This window comes from Chenopodium quinoa, unplaced genomic scaffold (assembly GCF_001683475.1).
Source record: "Chenopodium quinoa cultivar QQ74 unplaced genomic scaffold, ASM168347v1, whole genome shotgun sequence".
NCBI lineage: Eukaryota > Viridiplantae > Streptophyta > Magnoliopsida > Caryophyllales > Amaranthaceae > Chenopodium > Chenopodium quinoa.
In genome coordinates this window covers 5782364-5805420 of record NW_018742418.1, presented here as the reverse complement: position 1 = coordinate 5805420, position 23057 = coordinate 5782364, and the positions used below count along the sequence as shown (strand labels likewise).

The 23057-nt window shown below is 33.3% G+C and overlaps 4 protein-coding genes across 12 annotated transcripts; 1 reads left to right on the top strand and 3 right to left on the bottom strand.

The window, feature by feature from the left end:
• The first annotated feature begins 6033 nt into the window (after window positions 1-6033).
• On the top strand, window positions 6034-9665 carry LOC110711188. 2 transcript variants are annotated; one of them, XM_021889568.1, is made up of 2 exons: window positions 6034-7021; window positions 7457-9129. In XM_021889568.1, the coding sequence occupies exons 1-2, from the start codon at window positions 6592-6594 to the stop codon at window positions 7561-7563; spliced, it is 537 nt and encodes a 178-aa protein (XP_021745260.1). In that variant the 5' UTR covers window positions 6034-6591; the 3' UTR covers window positions 7564-9129. The 2 variants fall into 2 exon arrangements, with proteins under 2 accessions (XP_021745260.1, XP_021745265.1); XM_021889573.1 differs by lacking the exon at window positions 7457-9129 and adding an exon at window positions 9157-9665 and having other exon boundaries at window positions 6198-7021.
• A 1077-nt stretch (window positions 9666-10742) lies between these two features.
• On the bottom strand, window positions 10743-11332 carry LOC110711207. Its single transcript, XM_021889588.1, has one exon. It carries the CDS (start codon window positions 11223-11225, stop codon window positions 11016-11018), a length of 210 nt encoding a protein of 69 aa, XP_021745280.1. The 5' UTR covers window positions 11226-11332; the 3' UTR covers window positions 10743-11015.
• A 1257-nt stretch (window positions 11333-12589) lies between these two features.
• On the bottom strand, window positions 12590-13178 carry LOC110711199. The gene has a single exon (XM_021889581.1). The coding sequence runs from the start codon at window positions 13080-13082 to the stop codon at window positions 12858-12860; it is 225 nt and encodes a 74-aa protein (XP_021745273.1). The 5' UTR covers window positions 13083-13178; the 3' UTR covers window positions 12590-12857.
• On the bottom strand, window positions 12610-20624 carry LOC110711159. 8 transcript variants are annotated; one of them, XR_002509288.1, is made up of 7 exons: window positions 20430-20624; window positions 18704-18870; window positions 18105-18238; window positions 17579-17796; window positions 17354-17482; window positions 16121-16284; window positions 12610-15358 (listed from the first exon to the last, which is right to left on the bottom strand). XR_002509288.1 is itself a non-coding variant. In XM_021889543.1 (6 exons), exons 2-6 carry the CDS (start codon window positions 18761-18763, stop codon window positions 16268-16270), a joined length of 558 nt encoding a protein of 185 aa, XP_021745235.1. In that variant the 5' UTR covers window positions 18764-18870; window positions 20430-20624; the 3' UTR covers window positions 12652-16267. The 8 variants fall into 8 exon arrangements, 2 of the variants coding, with proteins under 2 accessions (XP_021745235.1, XP_021745253.1); XR_002509293.1 differs by having other exon boundaries at window positions 12610-14722; XR_002509301.1 differs by adding an exon at window positions 16898-17017 and having other exon boundaries at window positions 12652-16284.
• Between the last annotated feature and the right edge of the window lie 2433 nt (window positions 20625-23057).

Genomic DNA, 23057 nt, shown 5'->3' with positions numbered 1-23057 from the left:
CTTAATTTTTCCCCTTCCCCTTTATTTGAATTTTAATGTTTCATTTTAAATCACCCACACACCACCACCACACACCACCACCGGCGCACACCAGCAGCGGCGGCCAACAGGCGGGCGTGCGGTAGCCGCCTAGCCATGGTGGTTTGTTCGCCAAGTTTTTTTTTAAAAAAAAAATTGTTATTGTTTTTTATTTTAATTAAATCTAGCCTTAATGTAATTATTGTTTTGGGTTTTGTGATGATTCTATGATGTTTAATGATAAGTATTTTGTATATAAAATTTCACATTTAGTTTTTAATTAAAAAGTCCCAAATTGAAAACCCTAGGTTTCTAAATTAATGTTTATGGATGGAATTTTTTGAGTATGTCAAGATATCTTTTGGAGCCCATTTACCACAGATTAAAGAAGAGGGGAAGAAACCCAATTGTGTTACTGTAATTATGAGATATTCGTCTTACACAAATTAAGAGGATGGAGATCTTAGACTATAACGGTACTTCCACTGCTGCGTGGCTACTCTTGAAAAATTTTATTTCATGTCAATATAAATTGATTTGTATTCAATGATGTTCTATTTATAATGAAGTTTTACATGTATGTACTAAGTATATAAATTCTTCGTAGTTAAAATGTATAAGAGTTATATTGTATAGTGGTAAATATATAGTTGTATTCCGATAAATTTGAAAACATATAATTATAATCCGGTTGAATTAAAAATTACAGGTTAGATGTGGCCGGAAAAACGTCTATAGGTGTTGATTGCACATATTACAAAAGATATAGGTTTAATTTGAAACAATTAATAATAAGGAAGTTAATTTGCACACGAGACTTAATTCTTAGGGCTTAAGTCTTTTGTGTGTGTGTGTGTTTTGTTTAAAATTTACCCGTACGGCCGTACACAACTGATTCAATCTGAATCGATCTGAGAGTGCAGCTAAGCGCATAGCTGCTATTTATTTGAGATGCATATAGGATAGCTAACTGGTAAATTCAAATAATTTTTGCAATTTTTAATTATTACAGTGGTATTTTTAAGGCTAAATTGGAAAATAACACCACAAAAAAAGCCACGATTTTGATTTTAGGCTACGTTTAGTTCAACTTATTTAAGTTGATGTCAACTTATTTTAGAGATAATCAAATCAAATAATAACTTACTTTTTAATTTGCGATTATTTATCGTTGCATATTTTTATTGTCGTAATTTAAAAATTATGAAAATCTCATATGTGAAAATTTTATATTAATACAAATCTAATGACATCCCACTCAATTCAATGAATTTTTTATACTTCCTCCAATTTTCTTTTATTGAACCATAAAGACTTTTACACTATTCACATAACCATGTTTTGTGATTTATCCGTAACGTAAAATATAGTTATGTGGTATCTAGTTAGGTTCGTCTCGAAATCTACTTTTCAAATATCAAATATTATAATTTTTACAAAAGTATAATTAAAAATACTAATAGTTAAAGTAATGTACGCATTGACAAGCATGAAATCACTCATGGTGCAATAAAAAAGAAACGGAGGAAGTATTACAAATTAGTGTACAAATTAGGTCTAACTTTTGTCAAATCTAAAAATCAGATTAAAAAAATTTAGTTTAGATAAAATCATATGAACTAAAAATAGCCTAGCTTCACCTTTGGCGTCTTTATAATCCTCAATCTTTTCCCTTTTCACTAACCAGCTTTATATTCTCACTAAATCAAAGTCTCACTCTTCATTCCTTTTTTTTAAACTTACAAGAAGGGGCGTGATCAAGCAATAACAACCAATCATGAATAATCAAGCACTGTAATAATTAACACAACAATCATCATCATAATAATAACATCAAAACGTTATTAGTAAGATCCTAGACATGATACTAGACAAATTAATAACAAACTCTAGCATGTCACTAATAATCATAATCAAAGCATTATCCTAAACATGATACTAGAAACATGACATTAGAAATATTAATTAACACCCTAAACATGATACTAGGAATCAAAATCAACATCTTAACATGATACTAGAAATGAAAATAATATTCTAAGCATGATTTCTATCAAAAGAACAATTAAGTAATCGAATTACTTACTTTGATGTCTCGTATCTATTTATATCAAGACAATACACACGTTAGTAAATTTCAAGAAAGATGAAATCAAATAAATCAAATAAGAATTGAAATATAGATTTGGGACCAAACCCCCTCAGAACTATCAACCTTTCACGTCGAGGTCGAAGGCAACTTCGAGGTTGGCTGGGAGTATTCGAAGCTCGTGAAGGAGGTATGGTATTTGATTAGGGAAAAGTATTAAGGATGTGGATTAGGACGTGTAGAACATGAAGAAAAGAGAGAGAGAATATCACTACAAGAAAAAGGCTAGATTCCGACGGACACAAAATTCCGTCGGAAATACTGTATATTTCGGCGGATTTTTATTCCGTCGGAAAGTTCCGACGGATTTCCTACGGAATAAAAATCCCTCGGAATTTTTGGGCTTTCCGACGGAATATTTCGTCGGAAAATATATTTTCCGACGGAAATATAATCCGTCGGAAGTGTCCGACGGATTTTTCCGTTGATCCAATGACTTTCCGACAGAATTAAAATCTGTCGGAAATTTCCGACGGAATATTCCGTCGGAAAATTAAGTTTTTATTTAAAAAAAAAACAAACCCTTACATATTTGTGGAATAAAAAAATAAAAAAAAATAAAAAAAATAAAAAAAAACTTAACCCTAAAACCGGTTCCCCTCCCCCAACCCTATTCAATTCTCTTTCCTCTCCTCCTCTCTCTCCGCCTCTCTGCTTCTCTTTCTCTCTCCTCTCTTCTTCTCTTTCCCCTTCTCTTTTTCTCATTCTCCTTCTCCTCCTTCTCTCCTCTTCTTCCTCATTTCTTTCTCCTTCTCCTCTTTCTCCTTCTTTCTTTGTATTCATCAACATCAACAACGAACCGCAACAACAACAACTGGAACAACAACAACCACAACATCAACAACGAACCGCAACAAAAACACCTTCAACCGTTCGTTCAAGCAAATTTGTTCATTGTTCAAGCAAATTCAAGTTTCAAATTCAAGCAAATTCGTTCGTTGTTTTTACTTTTTGTAATTTTTTTTGTTAATTTGCATAGATCTGTTATTTTTGGTTTCGATTTGTATTTGTTCATTTGCTTAATGTGTATGGATTTGTTTTGGTTTCAATTTATTTTGTTTCGAGTATAATTTTGTGATCTTTATTGGTTTAAATTGGCTTAGATATGTTTTTTTTTCAAAAATTTTCGTTTTTTTAATTATTTTTTTTCCCGATTTGGGCTGGGTGGTTCAGTTGGGTGGGGTGGTTACGGTGGGTGATTACGGTGTGGGCTGGGTGGGGTGGGTGGAAGGTGGTTACGGTGTGGGTTGGGTGGGGTGGGTGGTTGCGGTGGGTGATTACGGTGTGGGCTGGGTGGGGTGGGTGGAAGGTGGTTACGGTGTGGGTTGGGTGGGGTGGGTGGAAGGTGGTTATGGTGTAGGGTGGGTTGGGTGGTTACGGTGGGTGGGCTGGGTGGAATGGGGATCTAGTTTGTTACGGGGTGGGGTGGGTGTGGGTGTGGGTGGGGGTTGTGGGGCGTGGGGCAGGGGGCAGGGCAGGGGGCAGGGCAGGGGGTGGTGGGCTGGGCTGGTGGTGGTGGGGGGGTGGCTTTTTTTTTTATTCAATTTTCCGACGGAAATTTCCGTCGAAAACAGTATATTCCGACGAAAATTTCCGTCGGAATATTCCCCTTCCGACGGAATATTCCGTCGGAATCCACTTCAGCTCCGACGGAAAATTCCGTCGGAACTTTGCGACGGAATTTCGTTTAAAGTCAAAACTAGCTTCGATAGAATATATTCCGTCGGAAAAGTGGCTTCCGACGGAATTTCCCTCGGAAAACGTCGAATTTCCGACAAGGGCTGTTCCGAGAGACAGTTTCCGACGGAAGGCAGTTTTTCGACGGATTTTACCCTGTTTCCGACGGAAAAATTCCGTCGGAATTCAGCTGTTTTCTTGTAGTGTATTAGAGAGGGGATTAGATGATGATTGTTGGTGATTGAAAACAGGGTGAAACGACCTCTATTTATAAGGAAAAAAGAGGGTCGAAGGATCAGATTAGAGTCAGAATCCGACTCGGAGTAAAACGCTTCTCATCGCAACGCGATTGCTGTCGCTCAGCGATGGTTTTGGAAAGATAGGATTTGTACGAAATCCGATTTCCAATCGGATTGGGTTAATCAAATTTCCGTACGTATTCTAATTTGACCGGGATCAGGATCATTGAAAAACATATGTTTTATCCGATGTAAAATTCTTAAATCTTTACCTTTTCGAAAACAGGATAAATTAGAACCTTCTAGAGGATTCTAGAAGCTCACAATAATTCCTAATGGATTTAGGATCGAAAACAACCTTCTAGATGATTCTAGAAACTTGTAATAAATCCTAATTAGTTTAGGAATGAGGTTAAGGTTAAAGGACCCTCCATATGATCATTGGGTCGCAGGTAAGGCTTTGTTCGGGCTCGGTTTAGTATTTTGGCCATAACTTCTTCGTTATAAGTTGGATTTGGGCTTATAATATATTGTTGGAATACTCTTTTCAAACCCCATCCAACTACATAATAATTGGACCAGGATTATGGACCAAAATAATCAGGTTTGGACGTTTTATAAAGAGGACACGAAATGAATGATTTTCAAAGACATGAAATAAATGACTTTGGATTAAAACATTTAAGGAAAGGTTAGAAGTGGTCAAGGCTAAAGGGAAATTCACAAGACTCTTCAACCCTTCACCTAACTCGATAATCAAAGACATAAAATGTATTCATCACTGTGTTTGGTTTTTGGGGAGACACAATCAGGTGTCTACACCTTCTTATCTACATTTGATCAAGTGTTATATTTTTCTTTTATGGAAAAAAACTACTACGATATTTTAATATTACGTCTCTCTTAGTCTCTTCTCTAATGATCCTCACTCAAATCCACTACTACTTTTTTAAAATTATTTATTTCTCTCACATTTATTAATTTTGAATAAAATATTAACCTCCACTATCTTTACTTTACAATATTTTAATCAAAAAAATTGAGTGAGTCCAATATATGTGTCATTAATAATCTAATATCTGACATTAATAATCTAATATTCGACATTAATAATTTAATACCTGACATTAGATTATAAATGTCAGATATTAGATTAGAAATGTCAGATATTAGATTTCTCATGTTAGATATTAGATTATTAATGTCAGATATTAGATTATTAATGTCATATATATTGGACTCACGGTGAGTTCGGTCTCACGCAAAACATTTTCTTTTTTAATACTTTATTACTATACCTCACTTCCACTTACCTAAGTCAATTAAATAAAATTATATGTTGGTGAAAATGTAACACTTAAAAAACAAAGGAAGTATTATTTTTTTTATTTGCACCCACGTGATATGATTGATCTACATTATCATTCATTAATCTTCCTTTACCTCAAAAATAAAGGAAAATCATATGGATCAAATAATTTTAAAACTATTTATAACAAATTGGGCCAACTTACATACATTCTTCTTCCTAGGGAAAGTGCAACAAGTTTATTAAACTCTCCATAACATCTCATCTCTAATAAGAACCCAATTTACAACCACAAGATCTAATCTACATAATAACAAAACCTTGTAAAAGAGGCAACGTAATAAACATTATACACAAAGATAAGGTCCACGTCAAGTAGACCCCACACACCCTCTCCCTCTAATATTGACTACTCAACCTCTTTTTTATTAAACAGTTCTCTCTTCTACAATCATAACTATGCATGTTCCTCACGCCACCTTCCCCCTCGCGTCTTCCCGCCTTTTCCTCTACGTTTGCTTCCTGATAAAATCTTCAATATTATTATTGGATAATTACCTTTTTAAGTTCTATAGTAATTGCAACACTTTGATAAAATGTGTGTTCTTTTTACCTGATTTCACTTACAATAAGTTTTGTATAAGGCGGATATACGTTAATTTTATGGTAAACAAGTCTCGTTTTATTTTTTTTCATTTATTTATTATTTTATTTAACTTTTCTATAATTAATTTGTATTTGTTAACTTGAAATAAACTTAAAATAAAAATTAACTTGAAATAAGTCGAACAAAAAAAGATAATCGACAGATGATGTATAATTACGGAGTATTAATTTGAATAAAATTCAACTTCGCTTTTTCCCTTTTTGCCCCCACCACAACACAGCAGCAGTCAGCCCCTCCTTTCTTCTTTCTTCTTTCTTCTTCCTTGTTCCCTTTTCCCTCTTCTTCGTCATTACCAGATAAGCTTCCCCCAAAACTTTCTCTCTCCTCAAAAACTCCCACCTTTTTTCTCCCTAACCCCACCTCTCCACCTGTAACACCGATTTTCCCTCTAACTTCACCATTATCCAATTACCTCGATTTTAGCACTTTTTCCCCAATATATCTAGGGTTTTTAATTTTTTTTTCTAAAATTAAATTCAATTCCAATTTTGGGTTTTTCTTTCTTTTTTTTTTTTTTTTTTGAATTTTCAATATGATGAGAAGACAAGATCATCAACACCACCATCATCAACCTCAATCTAGGGTTTTATACGAATTATCTTCACTCGTACTCAACATCCTACGATCCCCTCCATCACCATCATCGCTCAATTTCTCCGACCATAATCTCTACTCTGCGCCGCCGTCGTCTTCGTCGTCGGCGCCGGCGGTTAGGGTTCCTCCACAGATAACGCCGGCGGGTTTTGCGTCGTTGATGTTAGGAATTTCTCTGGCTTTGATGCTCTGTGGATCGGTCACCTTCTTCATTGGTTTCATGTTGTTACCTTGGGTTATTGGGCTTGTTATGGTCTTCTATTTTGTGGGTTTGGTTACCAGTATTTCGGTTTTGGGTCGGACTTTTCTCTGTTACGCCACCTCTGCTCCGCCTTCTTCTCCGTCTTCCCCTCGGAAGGATATTCCTGGTATATTTTCTTATCATCATATTGATTTGCATAATTAATTTCATGATTTTTTTTTTGTCCTTTAAAAATTAATTTTGCTGGCGGTAATTGTTGTATTTCTTGGTCCTGTTTATGTTTGTATTGGAAATTTATGATTTTGATTGCATAATGATAATCATAATACGGAGTAATTATATTTGTAATAATAATTTTTAATGATTAAGGGTTATTAAGTTTAAATAATGGCATTAAATAGATCTCGAAATTGGTGTTTAGTTTAGGAATTTATGACACAACCACTCATTGGATCTGTATTTTTTAATGCGGAGGGTTTTTACTTTTAGCTTATTATATATTTGGCCTTTAGCGCTACATATATCATTATCCTACGGCGTTTTGTAGTTTTGGGTGTTAGGATACGAACCTGGATCATTGATGAGACCTTGGCATTGGCAGGATTTATATTTCACGGCGTTTGGATTAATTTGGAGTATTCGGCTAAGTTGGGCTATATTTGGACCTTTGATGAGACTTTGTCATTGGTGGGATCCGTATTTATGTAGGAAATTTATGTTCGTTACGGATTATTCTAGAGTTGGTTAGATTTGAGAATGATCATGATTCGAAAATGGTTGAATTTGTGTGTATATGAATTGCATTTTGTTGGTTTAATGTGATTGCCTGATTGGTAGTCCTTTTAAGTGATGGTTAACACGTGTGTTCCTGCTTATGGTGGTGAAGAAACAAAAAAAGGCATTTTGACTTTGTATTAGCATGTTTCATGTGTTTGATAAACAGGGAAATGTTTAGGGATGAATCATGGGCTTGTACTATTGTACTAATATATTTTTATAATGAGTAATTCAGTGATTAGGAATTTGAGTTGGTCTCTAGTAATTCGTATATAACAATAATAACATAAAATACAAGTTTATTCTTTGGAGGTTGAATACATGTAGTTGCTTGTTGGTATTTTTCTTGACTGGCAAACTGTGACAAGAGTGTAGACTTATTTAATCAAAAGCCTTGTCCTGTTTCCCATCATTGTCATCTGAACAACCATGTATTAATTAGTTGGTAATTGTCATCATCTGGATTCCAGAGTTCATTTAACCACATGCCCCCCCCCCCTCTTTTTTTGTGGGAATCTTGAAATTTGTGCTCATTTTGATCTTATGCTACAATTTTAAATAATGTACTGCATGACCTTAGTTTTTGAATGAAGGGTTTACGACTTTACGGGTCTGAACTTGTATCCTTGAGGTTAATTATTCTACATATAGTTACATTCCCAGGTTAACACGGTCTTATTATTGCTTTATAAACTTTCCCTTCATGTTGGTGGTTTAGGACACCACAATAAGACAACACTAACCTCTGTTTTCAATGTTCTGGTTTGTGGGGCAATGTGCCTATTTAGCGAAGCTTTGGTGCTATATTGTTCTAGACCTAGTAGTGTATTCGTTTGATGAAGTCCTTACTCCTGGTAAATGTGCTGATGAACTAATATGCTAGTTAGTCTTCATCAAATGTAGTCACAGTTATGGTTTTTATTAATATAACGTCAATTTTTCCTAGATTGCTATTTGATTGCTGATTTTAGATTCATCTTTTATATATGTGGAGGGTAGAATTTTCTAAGAGTATATATATTTGTTTATGCTTCGTTGGCTTGCCTTATGTAGCTGATGATTGATGCTGCAGATCTCACGAGCTGTCACACAGATATCATATTCTCAAGCGTTTAGAAGTTTGCTTTTTAGAATGCAAAAAATGGAAAATTATTAGTCATTCAATGATATGTGCTGCAGATCTCACAACGTCACAAACTTTATCAAATGTGTCATAATACATCCACTTGTCATGTATATTGTGCAACTAATTGAAGCTTAGCTTCTAACAACCCCAGTATTGATTAAACAAATAAAGTAATCAATAATTGTCTATGATTGTGTTGGTTGAGTTCTGTTTGTTTTAATGTTGAGCAATCAGTATGAAGCAGTGATTTATACTTTGTATGTAATTTGTGGATTCATGCTGTATTTATTTGATGATGTTGACTATTAGTATTGTCATTTTTGAGTTTCCTTGACATCTACAATAATATTGGAAAAAAAAAAAATAACATTTGTTCCCTGTAATCTGTATTAATGCAGCCTGGAAATTCATGTAAAGATGGCTAGGATATTGCGGAGGTACAGAGGCACTATTGCATCAATAGAGAAGGTGGGCATTCGTAATCCATAGCTTCTCTTTTGATATACAATGGAATTGCTATGAGCTGAAAGCTATTGGATTGTGGTCTGCGGGTAACTGGCTTTAAAGATTGTTATAGAACTTGTGGATATGTGGCTTCTTCATTCAGTTGTTTGGGGGGGGGGGGGTGGTTTGGGGACAAATTTGTTTTTAGGTTATGACAGTTGCCTACTGCAGTGGATATTATAGTAATGTAGAGAACATGAAGGTTCTTTTGTGTTGAAATTATTATTTTCATATCATGACCATGCTGCTCTCTATGATGATCCCAAATGTGTAATTTTAAAGCCATGGGGCATTGTTATATCTGTATATGGCTTCCGGATCTTATTTCCGATATTCTTTAAGAAAAATGGAGAACACGGTTACAGAATAAAAGAATGCAATGAAAGCATATATTTAAATAAAACCGTGTTTTATACTGGGTCATAGCTGTCATTATTGCAGTGATGTTAGAGGTGATCTTTGTATGGCCGGTCTGATTCAGGCCAGGCTGCACTGCCCATTTCGGCCTGATGCTTTAGGCTGATAAGGCCTGGTTTTTGGTCTTGGCTCGGGCCATGATCAACTCTAATTTTATTCAAGCCATTCTTCGGTTGCTCTGTAACTTGGATCATGTGATCGTTGTTGTATTAGCAGAGTTCGTCTGCCTGACATTGTTGGCCTGTCTCTGTGATCACAGTGTTAATGTAATATTGATACGATTACATTGCTGCAAACAAGGGACAATTATTGTCCTGCGTGATTCCCGTGTCTATTAGTTGGAAGGACCCAGAGAAACATAGAAATACTCTTATGTAGGTTAGATAATACTCCGTACTGTATTAGAAAGCAATAAAATATCAAATAATTGTACCCCTCTTCGAAAATACTTCGTAGTTGTTTCACTGTTTTAACCTTTAATTAACTAAACGACATAGAATCATAAAATTAATTCTTTGTTGTTTTTGGTGCAGTAATATGATTATGATTAGAAAGTCATATAATTTTACTCCATACCTTTTGAATAATAATTGTATTTTCTATTTTTATCACTACCAATACCCTGGTGAGAGAAGATGAAAGAAAGACTTTTATTCGTGAAACTAAAATTGATACTCAAATAGTTTACCACCTTCTTAGATTCTGCTAAGCTTCTACCAAGTTTAAAAAAAAAAACAAATCTGCTGCTAACAATGAATAGAGAAATCTACCTATGGGCAAGAGGGAGAAAATGAGAACGAATGAAGGAAGAAAACAGGTTTTACCCGTTAACTAGAGGGAGTAAGTTTACTAAATAATCCTTGTCAGCTCACTTAAAAGTACATTATTACCCGTTAATGTTTATTAAGGTGATAAACTTGTATTTTCTCGATACCCTGGTATATTATAATTTTTGTATAAGAAAGATGGCAACCTTGAGACTGTGAAATAGCTTTGTATTTTACATAATGAGACTATTACTATTTAGACATAGGGAGAAAAATTAACATCATCATAATACTCCTGAGAAAAGAATTAAATAACTGACATTAACATTGATCACATACTTTCGCAAAACATGTACATCGTATAATTTAGCTAATTACACTTCATAAATATTGTATGTAGTTGTCACGTGCAATAGTGCATGATACATACTTGTGTTGATAAATAAGGACACTCAAAACCACAAGGAACCAAAACAACCAAACTTACAATTTGAACACCAAAAATTGTAAATGAATAACACAATTAGTAACAAGATATAATTAATTAAGCTGAAGGCTTAATAATATAACTAGCCAGTGTAGATATGAACACCAATAGCAATAAGGAAGATAGTAATGAGACCAAAGTAGATTATGGTATGAACAAGTATGGAAATGCCGCTTGTCTGCAAGTTAGCAAACTCCACCATCCTTCCCCTCCCTGGAATCTGACATAGCAACCCCGGCGATAGCAACACGAATAACACCAACGCGATCACGACCGGCCCCCAATCCGCCATTCTCACACACTGTACTCTCTCTTAGCTTGCTCTAGGAATGTACGTACTAGAGTTACCAATTTAAACTTCTCTAGTGTTTTTATATTAGTAGTTGCTGGTAATTAGCGTGTTTGGCATGCATAGCATATGTGGTAGCAAAGAAAGGAATGTGACCAATTAAAGATGTCTTAGTCATCAAGGCTTTAATAGATTCCAAATTGTTAATTACAACGTTGCATTACTATTATTATTATTATGGTATACAGATAATCGTTCAATAATGTAACTTTGTTTTTATGTTTTCTTTTTGTCTTTTTGTCTTTTCTTTTCTTTTTTTTTTTTTTTTTTTTTTTTTGGTTTGTTTGTTTGTAATAAGGTTGATCTTCAAGATCTTTGAGAGGGAGATATTGAAACTATAGAAAGGCTGGGTATAATTGTAGAGAAAATGTAGAAATTATAGATGGATCACAAATCTAAATTTTTCCACACCTATTTGTAATTTATAATGCTTCTTATATTATTCGAAAATTGTAGAAAAAAAATGTTAAATTTGTAGCCTCAAAGATAGGAAATACGAGTAATATAGTCCCACTCGTCACTTTGTCATAAAAGTAAAAGCACTAGTAATATCTATAAGATTGTATTCAAAAAAAAAAAAAAAAAAAAAAAAGTAATATCTATAAGGAAATTGGTTTTAACTAATAATCAGTCTATTCCGTACTTAAATGCATTTATCACGAATAGAAAGTTTTTTTCTCTACCTTTTCTCTCTTTTTCTTGGTGCTAATTGTAAATGCACAATCAATATGACTAAGGATATATGAAGTATTTTGCAAGAGAATAAAATACCGTATGCACTTGGAGTCATGCATGTTTATCTAAATGGCAAGATCATAGAGTAAAATTTTAGTTTATATTCAGAAATTATACCGCTAAAATTTTATGATGAGAATTAAATAATGATTAGACGTTTAAACGCATCTTTTAATAGATTAAGCTAATTGATAATACTTCATGTTTTTATTATCATACATTCATATATATGGACTCTCAAAATTTGAATGGGTAATTATATATGTACAAGTAATTCTTTTGTACATAATCTAACTCAATGAGTTTAAACTACTACCTAATAATTGTAGCATCAAAACATTTAGCATCAAGTTTAGGTGCATTTAATTTTTGAGATTTGATTAATCGCCTTTGCTATCCATTCCATTAAAATATGCATTGGTAGCAGGTCATATCTTTGAGTACTAGTTCAAATTCGTGGGGCTTTTCTACCATTGGATAATTAGCTATGAGAGGGAAAGCCAACAAAATTATAATGACTATAAATTGCCGTAATAAAAGCCAACAATAAACATGTACAAATTTAAAATAACTAGAAAACAATGACAAATGGTTCTTTAATTAATTCGATAAATAACAAAAGAGACACACTCAATGACTCTGAACCACCACTTTATTACATCCTCTTAAAATTTCGTATATTTTTCCAACATACTATAATAATACGTAAAAAGAGCGGTTTTTTCAATTTAAAATAGAAATTAATACTGCAATAAAACTCGACCGACCTCCCAAAACAAAGAAAATAAAATAAAGATAGGAACAATATGGGTTGAATGCAATGTAATTGATCTTGATCAATTAACCCCAATACATGTGAATTCCAAGGGCAATCAAGAAGATACAAATAAGGCCAAAGTATAGAAGAGCATGGATCAAAATAGCTGCCCCACCAGTACGGAAGCTCCCAAACTCAATGCACCTTTTGCCACCTGGCACTTGAAACAGCAACCCTGGTGAAAGAAGAACAAACAAGATTGTTGCAATAAACACAGGGCCCCAATCATGACCATGCTTGTGCCCCATTTTTATTTTTTTTAGCAAAATTATGTAATTTATTTATTTAATTGGGTTTAATTTGCTGATAAAATTGGTTTTTATAAATTGTGGGATGATTATGAATAGAAGAATGAAGGGGTTTAAGTAATGGTAGAGAACTTTGTTAAGACGTAAAGAAGATTACAAATTTAGCAATGAGGAGATTTTATGGAGCAAGTTATCTTTGATTCACTGTTGCCGCCCCACTTGCCAAATCTGTCACATTGCATGCATGAAATGATGAAAACTATGGTATATGTCATTTAGGAGAAAAAAAAACAATTAAGCTACCATTGCAAAGAATGGAAGGTCCTAAATTGTCTCAACCTCGAACTTTATGATTTTTGAAAAGCATTGTTTATTTATTTTTATTTATGTACAGATTAAAAATTACTTGTATGATGTAGCGATAATTTGATATGTTCTCTTCAAAGACTTAAATTATGTATAATTGATCGTAAAATAAGTTTAAGGTAACTTGTTTATGTTGGAATTATTTCCAACTTTAATGTTATGTATGTGATTTATCTCATATGGATAAAAATAAAAAGGATGTGAGTTGATTATAGTGGGCTAAGTGGTGCATAGACTTAGCACTTGGCCACTTGACACGAGCACGAGAAAGTAAGTCCAATACAAGCATTTGTTTTTCGGATCATATATGCAAATGAAGAAATATCAATACCCATACAAAAGCAAACAAAATTACAATTAATACCCATACAAAAACAAAAAAAAAAAAATTTATATTGTAGCCGTGGTCCGTGGATAGAAAGAAACCTCTAAAAGCTAAACAAAATGGCAAATTTTTATAAACAGAAGCCAAAAAAAAAAAAAAAAACTGCAAATGAAAGGCGCTGAAAGAAGATTTGAGAGAGAGGAGAAGGCTGGAGGTCTGCAGTCAAATGCCGCCATTTTTACCAATAAAAACTCTGCAATGGTGAAACTCTCTGGTTCCTTGCCACTTTCGCCTCAGGCAGGGTCTGAGAATGCTCACTAAATAATGCCAGAGAAAATGGTTCTATGATAAGTCTGGATTTGAAATTCTGAAAAACAATGATTAGTTGTTCTAAGAGGAAAATGATGGTAGCATAATCTGCGATTACTATGTACTAGTTCTACATTTTGAAGATCAGAAAATCAGAACCTTAAGAAAATACACCAAGTACATATCTAGACTTTAGTTGCCAACATTTTATTCTATCATTCTTTATGCTTCCGACTAATAAATTAAGTTAAGAAGGTTACCAGTACACACATCTCTACTTTCTCCCATCTCTTGCATCTTGAACACTTAAGAACAATCCTCTATTTGCATGCCAAGCTGATAAGCACGATCAGCATCCTCAATTGATGCTCCTATAACAAGTGGATCAAGCGTTAAATCTTCTTTCAGCCATTTGTATGTTCCAAAATCATGAGCTACACATTTTGTCGGTTTTAAGATCTATTGCTTGGGATATTTCTGCACCTCTCATCCCAAGATAACATGCAAACTGAACATAGGAAGACAATACGAGACTAATTTCAAAGGTTGCACTCACAACAGCCACTTTTCCCTTAATATGAGCCCATCATGCAATTACTGCTGCATTTTCAAACCCGCCAACAACACTTGGCTTAATCACCTAACAGAAGAAAAAACGGCAATCTTAGCAGAGAAGTGTTACCAAAGCAAATTCTTATCAGTGTATTCAGTAACATCTCTTACATGCTAATAGCAAAAAATCATTAAACTTTTGAGCTTTGTTATTTTGGACAAGGAGAAAGAAAAAAGTAGCTACAACTCTACAAGTAGGAAAGGCTGAAATTTCGGGGCCAAGATACAGCGGCAAGTTAAGAATCCTGTATCAGTCATCAAGAACCACCACAAGTTTACCACAAACATGATCATCTTAGGTAACTGCATCTAATCTTTGTTGATTTCAAAATTTATGTGCCTAAATCTAGCAAAAGATTGTTGAGGTGAAAATTAGTCTATAAGAAGCTAGGTAATATAATGAAAGATGATGAAAATATGGTGATAGCTTATTGTGAACCAATTCAGTGATAGAGAGGAAAAAACCACTGAAGCACTTGCAAGTTTGTAGCGTAATGAAAAACAAAACATTAGTGCAATTAGGCTGAATATACAAGAGCCACCGCTCCTGGATGCGTGAATCTGGCCAAATTCCTTGAATGTTGTCTATAGTTTCATCAAATGCAACTGGCAAGCCAGTATCTTCACAGAACCTCACAATTCCTTCTTCACACTGTACAGGTTCCTAAATAAGTGAAAATATAATGTTAAAACAACAATAAATTCCAACCCAGGGTAGGTTTAACTTGACCAAAGTGTTTTACTTCTCTACAATGTAAAGATCTGTGTTCATATCATCCAACCAAAAATCACAATCAAGTTAAGTTGCAATAAGTTCCTTGATCTTCAATCTTAAAATTTAAACTTCCCCTGTTCTTAATTGTTTAACTCCACTTACTTTCAATGTGGTCAAAATAAAACAACAAGTTTGACCGTATTGTACGATTCGTATAAAAAAAAAAAAAAAAAAAAAAAAAAACCTAGTACGTAGGATCTAGTTAGGAGTAATGTCAATGTAATTTTTTTAACTTTTAATCATTTCCACTAAGTAGTTAAAGACATTAATGATCAAGGATGTGTATTGAAATTTGGAAAAATCAGTCAAGTCGAACTTTCAGAGAAGGTTGCAATAAAATACAGATCAATCAAGCAACAGAAAAACCATATCTCTTCCACCTTTCAGCATTTTATAAAAAGATTGCAATAAAATAGAAGCGTATGAGATTTATAGAGGAAACACTGCAAACTCAGTGCTTAAAAGTGTGTATCTTTTACCCACAAACAAACAAACAACAACATGATTTGGGGTCATCTAACATGAATCGTCATAAAGAACCGTCCGATATAGAAAAAGGGACATAACAAGATAATCTTTTACCCACAAACAAGCAAGAATATTTTTTATCACATGAAACAGATAACAGAATTAAGAATCTATTAGGCATACCTCAATTGGCTCAATATATTGTAAGCCACAATCCTTAACATGATAGCATTTTCATAGGTCCATTTACGGCTTAGCATCAACACGAAGTTCACCCCAGCACCAATATTTATTCTTATTTCATTAAAAGCTGCAGCATCTTCCATTATATCATCTCTGCGACCTACCTGTGAGAATACACAACAGTCATATCAGGTCTTAGAAACTGCAGATTAAGCTGCAAGTCACAGCTTTGAGCCAACATAAGTCAGTAAAGATAAATAATAACTAATATACTATTCCTTAAATGTTCAACTCCTTCAACCATTTTGAAAACTCCTACAAACTTATCAAAAACACCTCAAAACAATCTATTACTCTATACTACAGCATTATATTTTATGGAGGGAATTTTCCCTCCTAAATTCTGCTTTATTCTTTCTTTCTTTTTTATTTTTTTTTATTTTTATAGTTTTTTTTACATACTTGTATATATTAATTTTCCTAAGAGCATTATTATCTAATTATTTATTATTATGCACATTTTCTTACACACTTCAAATTAAATAATTAACAAACTTCATTATTTATTATTTATGGGTTGACTATTGACTTACATTTATATAGAGACTTCTATATTTCAATTACTTTTCTGTATTAATTTCATAAACCGAGCATTGGCTCGGGCATTATCTAGTTTTTACATCAAAATTGTATCTCTTATGACACCCAAATACCATCAAACTCATTTGTTTGTCCCTCTAAAATTAGGAACAAATATCTCAAATTTCATTGCATTACCTTTAATTTAATAGCACAAAATCCTTCTTCAACAAGAGCAAAGACAGTACTTGCAAATTCAAGTGGACCCCTGATAGTAACATTTACTTCCCAAACATTCTTATGGTTACTGTTTCAACCCTGCCAAAGTAAGTTCTCTTGGGTTTAGACTTTAGAGTTAAGCATCAAATACTGCTAAATGTGTGTAATCCACAGGCTCTTACAAGTTAGGAGTTGTGACGCTATTATAGCACAAGAAGTCATCTTACTTTTTAGTGTTTTTACATTTCAGAGGGAAGAAGTAGAAAATTTGGGACAACCAAAGGCTTCAAATTAAATTCGCTGTATGATGCATCTATGCTCACTAGCATGTCAAATGTAATGCATGGTTAAGTTTTTCTTGCCATTCAGCAAGGGATGCAAAATAAAAGAGTAAACAAAAATTTGTATTATAACGGTGATTGCTAGATATCTTACCGGAACTGCAGTAACTTTCCATATCCACAGAAAAGGACTCTCTCAACAGGGGAAGCTGATAGCAATTAGTAGCTCCTTTTAGGGCATGGAGAAGGAAACACATTTGTTCTTCCACATCTTGTAAATTTTCTTCATGCATTGCAAGAGGTGCAATCTGTTAATAAGATATACAAGACAATTTTTTTATTTTTTTTATTTTATTTTTTTTTTATTTTTATGATTTACCAGTAGCTTGCATATTCAGAAGAACACAACTTTCAATTCTATCACTTGGAATGCAATGGTTCATCATATATAAATCGAATACAATCATATAGCCAGTCACCTCGCCAAACCCATTACTTCCATCATTTAGAGTCAAAGCTAAAATGAAGCCTTGTCTAACATAATCTGATGGAATTCTGTCAACAGCAACTGAAGTTGGTGGAGCAGCAAGGCTGATTCTGAGACAACCATAGATGACTGTACATTAACTACTGAAAAAAAAAGAAAAGATAAAACCCCTTAACATTCTAGGCATTTGAAAATTCACCCATACAATGAGTACTCTAATTTGGTTAACTTGTATAAGAAATCATTTGCAGCAGATTCTGGAGGAGAACGTTGTGAAAAAGTCGTGTAAGCATGAGATGCTGGTTGAGCAGCATATTTCACAAGAAACTATAAGAAAGAGGTGATTGTCAAATACCTTTTGCTTCAGCTAGTTGGGCAATCAGTTGAAACACAGAATGACAAAAGTCATGAAACTAACCTATAAAATGCTGCATTACTGTTGATCGCACCTGAAACTTCTATGACATAATCAGCATCAGACTCTTGGGATGGTAGTAAAGCTTCATCCTTATTGTTCAAAACTGAGGGTAACATCTTCTGAGTTTTGTGGTCCTGAATATGACCAGGATAGCCTTGGAATTATGCATGGATAGCACTCCAAACATTCCACAATATAAAGCTTAAAAGCTTGCGTGCAAACTTAAATCAGAAAAGTAGTGCACCGGCTTTTACATGTCTCCTAGCTTAACAACCCCCCCCCCCCACCCAAAACCCACCCACACACACAGCAATAACACTAGCCAGAAGAAAATGGCAGAAATCTACAATTAAAACATCAGCAAGCATCAAAAATCTAAGAAGCAAGTTGGAAAAGTGATGATAAAATTAGTTTTAGAGTGTGCTAATAATCACCAAGGGTGAATAAATCAAACTGTCAGATATTAAATCACATAAGGTAATTAAGGCAGATTATGCAAATCCTACAGGAAAGTTAATTTGGTAAGGAAATCTATGCCCTGAAAGATTCAGGAAAGTGAATGGATCATATAAACATAGGATATTGTAAGTTAGATTTACCATGCCATTTGACATTAATGTGCTGAAAGAATCTGGAGAATTACATTGGAATATAGGCATTACAGGAATGTCCTTGATCCCCCATTTGGCCTCGATCTTTTCTTTGCTTCTTAAAAATGGTGATTACTTCAGAGATGAAGTCTTGTCAATTTCCATTGCCATAAACCCTAACGTAAAAAAGAATTTAAAAAAAAAATCAGAAACAGAAAAAGTGGAAGGTTAGAGAAGAAGATATATGGACAGAACAAAAATGGCAGAATTTGAGCAATTCTAATGAACAGTCTGAAAAAAGGAGTTTAATTAGCAACCAAACCCCGTAGTAATTACTTCAATTTAAACCCAATCAAATAAATCAAAACAATAACACAAAAATGTTGAGTATATTGGTAACTTAATTCTAATGATCAACCACAACATCCTATGTACTGTCAAAGTCAAAACTTAGCAAAAGGTACTCCACTATTTTCAAACAAGGAAAACCCTTCATCTCAAAATAACAAAACAAACTACAAGGAAAATAATAATCATCAACATCATCCCAATGATTCCAAAACTCTTAAAAACAATGCCATCATTAGATCGAAGCTACTGAGCATGCCGAGCATCTAAATCGTTTCCTTGTGAGTTGTGACATAAATACTGTATCTAATTAGGTTCCAGTATCAAAAAATCCTGTTTCATTCCCAAATACAACAGACTTCTAAGATGAAAAAAACAGTAATTGTAATTCCTAAAATATATAAGAAACTAATAAAACTCGCCCATCATCTTAAAAGCAAATAACAATGGAAGGCCTCGACTTTCAAGTCACTTGCATCGTATATGAGTGCTTTTCTATAGATCTCATGATATTATATGACTTCTTTATACAATGTCCATGTCTTTTTCAAGAGAATATAAGACCCAAATAATAAGAAAAATGTATACAAAGTCACTACATACACAAAGAAGATATTTTAGACATCAGATAATCAATTAACGGTCACATTAGTATTGATCAGAAACACCCACTGAATTTATTTATAAAAATTTCCAACAGGAATTGTGGAAACTGGAAAGCTTGAACAACGAGCCAACTTCAATTTGATAACAATGTTTGGCCAAGGGTTTGATTGAAAAATCAGCTTCAGCAAAGTCATCTTACATTTAAAGAAGCATTCAGAACAATCACAGTAACTTATACCAGCAAAGAATTTAAATCATCTGATATGTTTGGTTCATAAACTTGTAAAATACACAAAAAAAAAAAGGTGGGTTTTGGCTATTTGCCGGTGTTTCGCCATTGTTGTGGCAAGCCTGGGTTTGTGTTATTGACGTTTTTGGAGTTTTGCCATACGATTTCTCCTTGACTTTAATGCAGCAACATCATTGTGATTTACACAAGTTTCCAATGTTTGGCTTTAAAAAATATAGAAGATATAAGTCACTAAAATTACTCATTGTTGCAAAATTTTGCCATTATTCCATAACTTTAGAAACAAAAACAAAACCCACTATAAATCATAATTTCACCGGTGATAATATACAATTGGGGAATTAGGAGGAACACAAATACTGATTTAAAGTGCCATTACCAGCAGAAAAAATTGGAAATATGAAATGCAAAATGCAATTACTAGCATCATTAACGCCAATTTGGTAGCACACGCAACAATTAAATTAACGACAAACCCTAACTTATGAATTTGATATTCGATAATTGAAAATGAATAAAGAAAAAATTTACCTCGGATACGCTTCAATGAGGAGATAAGAGAATGGTCGGAATTCGAAATGCGCTTCAATGTAACACTTACTCACTTAACCCACTTCAATGGATGAATGAGAAACAATTCTTTATTAAAAAAAATAAAAATTTGCTAATAAGCGTTTGCGGCGTTAGATAACTACTTAGAACAAGATTAGCATAATCTTATCTTAATATCTCTTCATCTCTAAGACTCATTTTAGATTTCCTTAAAATATTTATCATTTTTTTTCCATTTAAAATATTATATTTTAATATTAAAATTCACATTAGTGTTACAAATTGCTAATCTTATTTAAATGTCATCGCTAAAAAATAATATAATTCATAAAAAATAATATAATTCATAAAAATAAATTATAATGGAATTACATGAAATTAAAATTTTTAAAATACATGAAAAAAATTTTTTAAAAAAAAAACACACACACATATTGCATTAAAATAGTTGTAAATGTAAATACTGACTAATGTAAAATTATTGATCTAAATTCAAATATCACTTTCCCACAAATAGTTGCTTACTTCACTTTTTAAAACTAATTTTTTTATATTATTAAAATTGTTTATACATAGTAACATGTTTATAAAATGAAGGTCCAAAATCCAAGGATGGGTATGGATGCTTTTCAGGTTTTTGAGTGAGTCTTGCTGCAGCTGGATGCATACACTTTATTTCCAAAAGAAAACTACAACCTACAATTACAATTTTTTTTATATAAATAAAATAATTAATGTTTTTAAAAATAAAAAAAGTTAATTAATTTTTTAATCAAAACGTTGTGTTTTGATGTGTATATAGGTAAAAACACCGTGTAAGTGTTAATTTGAGTCTTGAATTTTCAAAAATCCACTTGAGATTTTGTTAAAACCAAGCCACATAAATGCATACAAAAAAAATAAAGTCTAGTCCTAATACCACAAATTCAAAAATTGATGATGTCACCTAGAGTTTTAAGACCTAGGGCTAATCTTGCTCTTAATGTATTACTTAAAATAGTTATAAGTTCGGAATGCATGACAAAATCATGCGTTAATCGGTGTAATTAATATTAATTTTACTTTAATATTTTAAATTTTAGTTCTCTTATCTAACCCTGGGGACGCTCGTTAGCTTTTGCCTAAAAAAACAAAACAAAAAAAAGAAGAAAACAGCAATTCACACGTGTGAACCTCCACGCTCATATTTTTATAAAAGCCAATTTCCCGCCTATCTCATTCCTCTGTTTTTCTCTTCATTTCTTTTCTCCATTTCTCTGTTTTTCTCTCATTCTCTTTCCTCCATTTCTCTGTTTCTCTCTCTTCTCTTTTTTTTCCCTCTCATTCTCTCTCCCCCATTTTTCTGTTCCTCTTCTCTTATTTTCTCTCAATTTCTTTTCCATTTCTCTCTTCTCTCGTGTTATGGAGAATTCTCAACCTAATCGCGAGCTACATAACTTGAAGGAAAGAGTTGATTTCCTGAAATCAACTTTACTGAAAAACATCAATTCTGATATACGGCAGGTGAACTTCTTTTTTTTTTTTTTTTTTTTTTTTCTGGTCGTCATTTTTGATTTACAATTCTTTTGTCTTACTTTCTGCTTCTTTTTGTGATTTTGTAGGAACTAAACATGGAGGAAAACACTTCTGTTTCCGTTATTACCATCGTCAACAAAGTGGTGGGTCGTTATTCTTCGATTCACTACATCAATCACATCAAGATGCTTGAAGCTGAGATTAGAAGGTTCGTAGAAGACAACTCCGACCTTGCAAAACTTCTTCCTCGTCCTCCTCGCTGGTACAAGAGCCACTACTGTAGTGAGCTGCGGACGGCAGGGAAGTGCTTCAATCGGATGTAAATTCTCTCACGATTTGAACACTCAAGGTGATTTGTGTGATTTTAACTTCAATGGATGGAAATGTCTATTTTCAACTTGCCACCTCAGTCATTACAAGTGAGAGTGATCAGCTTGAACAGAATAGTGATCTGCATGAACATAATCTTCAACACGGTCAACCTTTGATTTTTTGTATTTTATTTTTTTTTAATTTTGCTGTAGTTTTTGTCGATTAAAAAAAATAAAAGAAAAAATATCAAATATAGAAAACGTGGTAAATTCGTCCGTTTTTTTTTTTTAAAAAAAAAAATAAAAAAGAAAAAAAATGTAATGTACATAAATAAATAAATAAATAAAGTTAAAAAAGCTTATCAATTTAGATAGTTAATGTAGATGTGATGTGTAATTTAGATAGTTAAAAAAGCTTTCCAACATTCTCTTTCTCATAACTCTATCATGGTATCACGAGCTTTTGATCCATCTTTTTTTGCTTTCGCTACTACCATGGCTACACTATCAAAACCCTTTGCTGACGCCGACAAATGATGGTGACCACACCAAACTTCCTTCTCGGAAAGCTTCAACCAAAATCACACTTTTTCGACCAACTCTTTTGACACCCCGTATTTCACATACCAAGAGATGTCAATTATCATTTTTTTTTCTCTAAATCCCTTATGGAGAAACAATCCCTGTTCGGCATCCCGTAGTTTATCTACCAAGTGTTGCCAAACATGAAATTCTCATTCCAAAACCATTATGGAGAAACATAACATTCTTTCCGTTCTAA

What these genes read in the sequence shown, in the direction of transcription:
- LOC110711188 (XM_021889568.1), top strand. Translation starts at nt 6,592, where the DNA reads ATGATGAGAAGACAAGATCATCAACACCACCATCATCAACCTCAATCT. An exon ending in CCCTCGGAAGGATATTCCTG is followed by an intron (nt 7,022 to 7,456) that starts GTATATTTTCTT and finishes TGGCATTGGCAG; the next exon opens with GATTTATATTTCACGGCGTT.
- LOC110711207 (XM_021889588.1), bottom strand. Translation starts at nt 11,225, where the DNA reads ATGGCGGATTGGGGGCCGGTCGTGATCGCGTTGGTGTTATTCGTGTTG.
- LOC110711199 (XM_021889581.1), bottom strand. Translation starts at nt 13,082, where the DNA reads ATGGGGCACAAGCATGGTCATGATTGGGGCCCTGTGTTTATTGCAACA.
- LOC110711159 (XM_021889543.1), bottom strand. Translation starts at nt 18,763, where the DNA reads ATGCCTATATTCCAATGTAATTCTCCAGATTCTTTCAGCACATTAATG. An exon ending in CATTAATGTCAAATGGCATG is followed by an intron (nt 18,239 to 18,703) that starts GTAAATCTAACT and finishes GGTCATATTCAG; the next exon opens with GACCACAAAACTCAGAAGAT. An exon ending in AGTAATGCAGCATTTTATAG is followed by an intron (nt 17,797 to 18,104) that starts GTTAGTTTCATG and finishes TGGTTGTCTCAG; the next exon opens with AATCAGCCTTGCTGCTCCAC.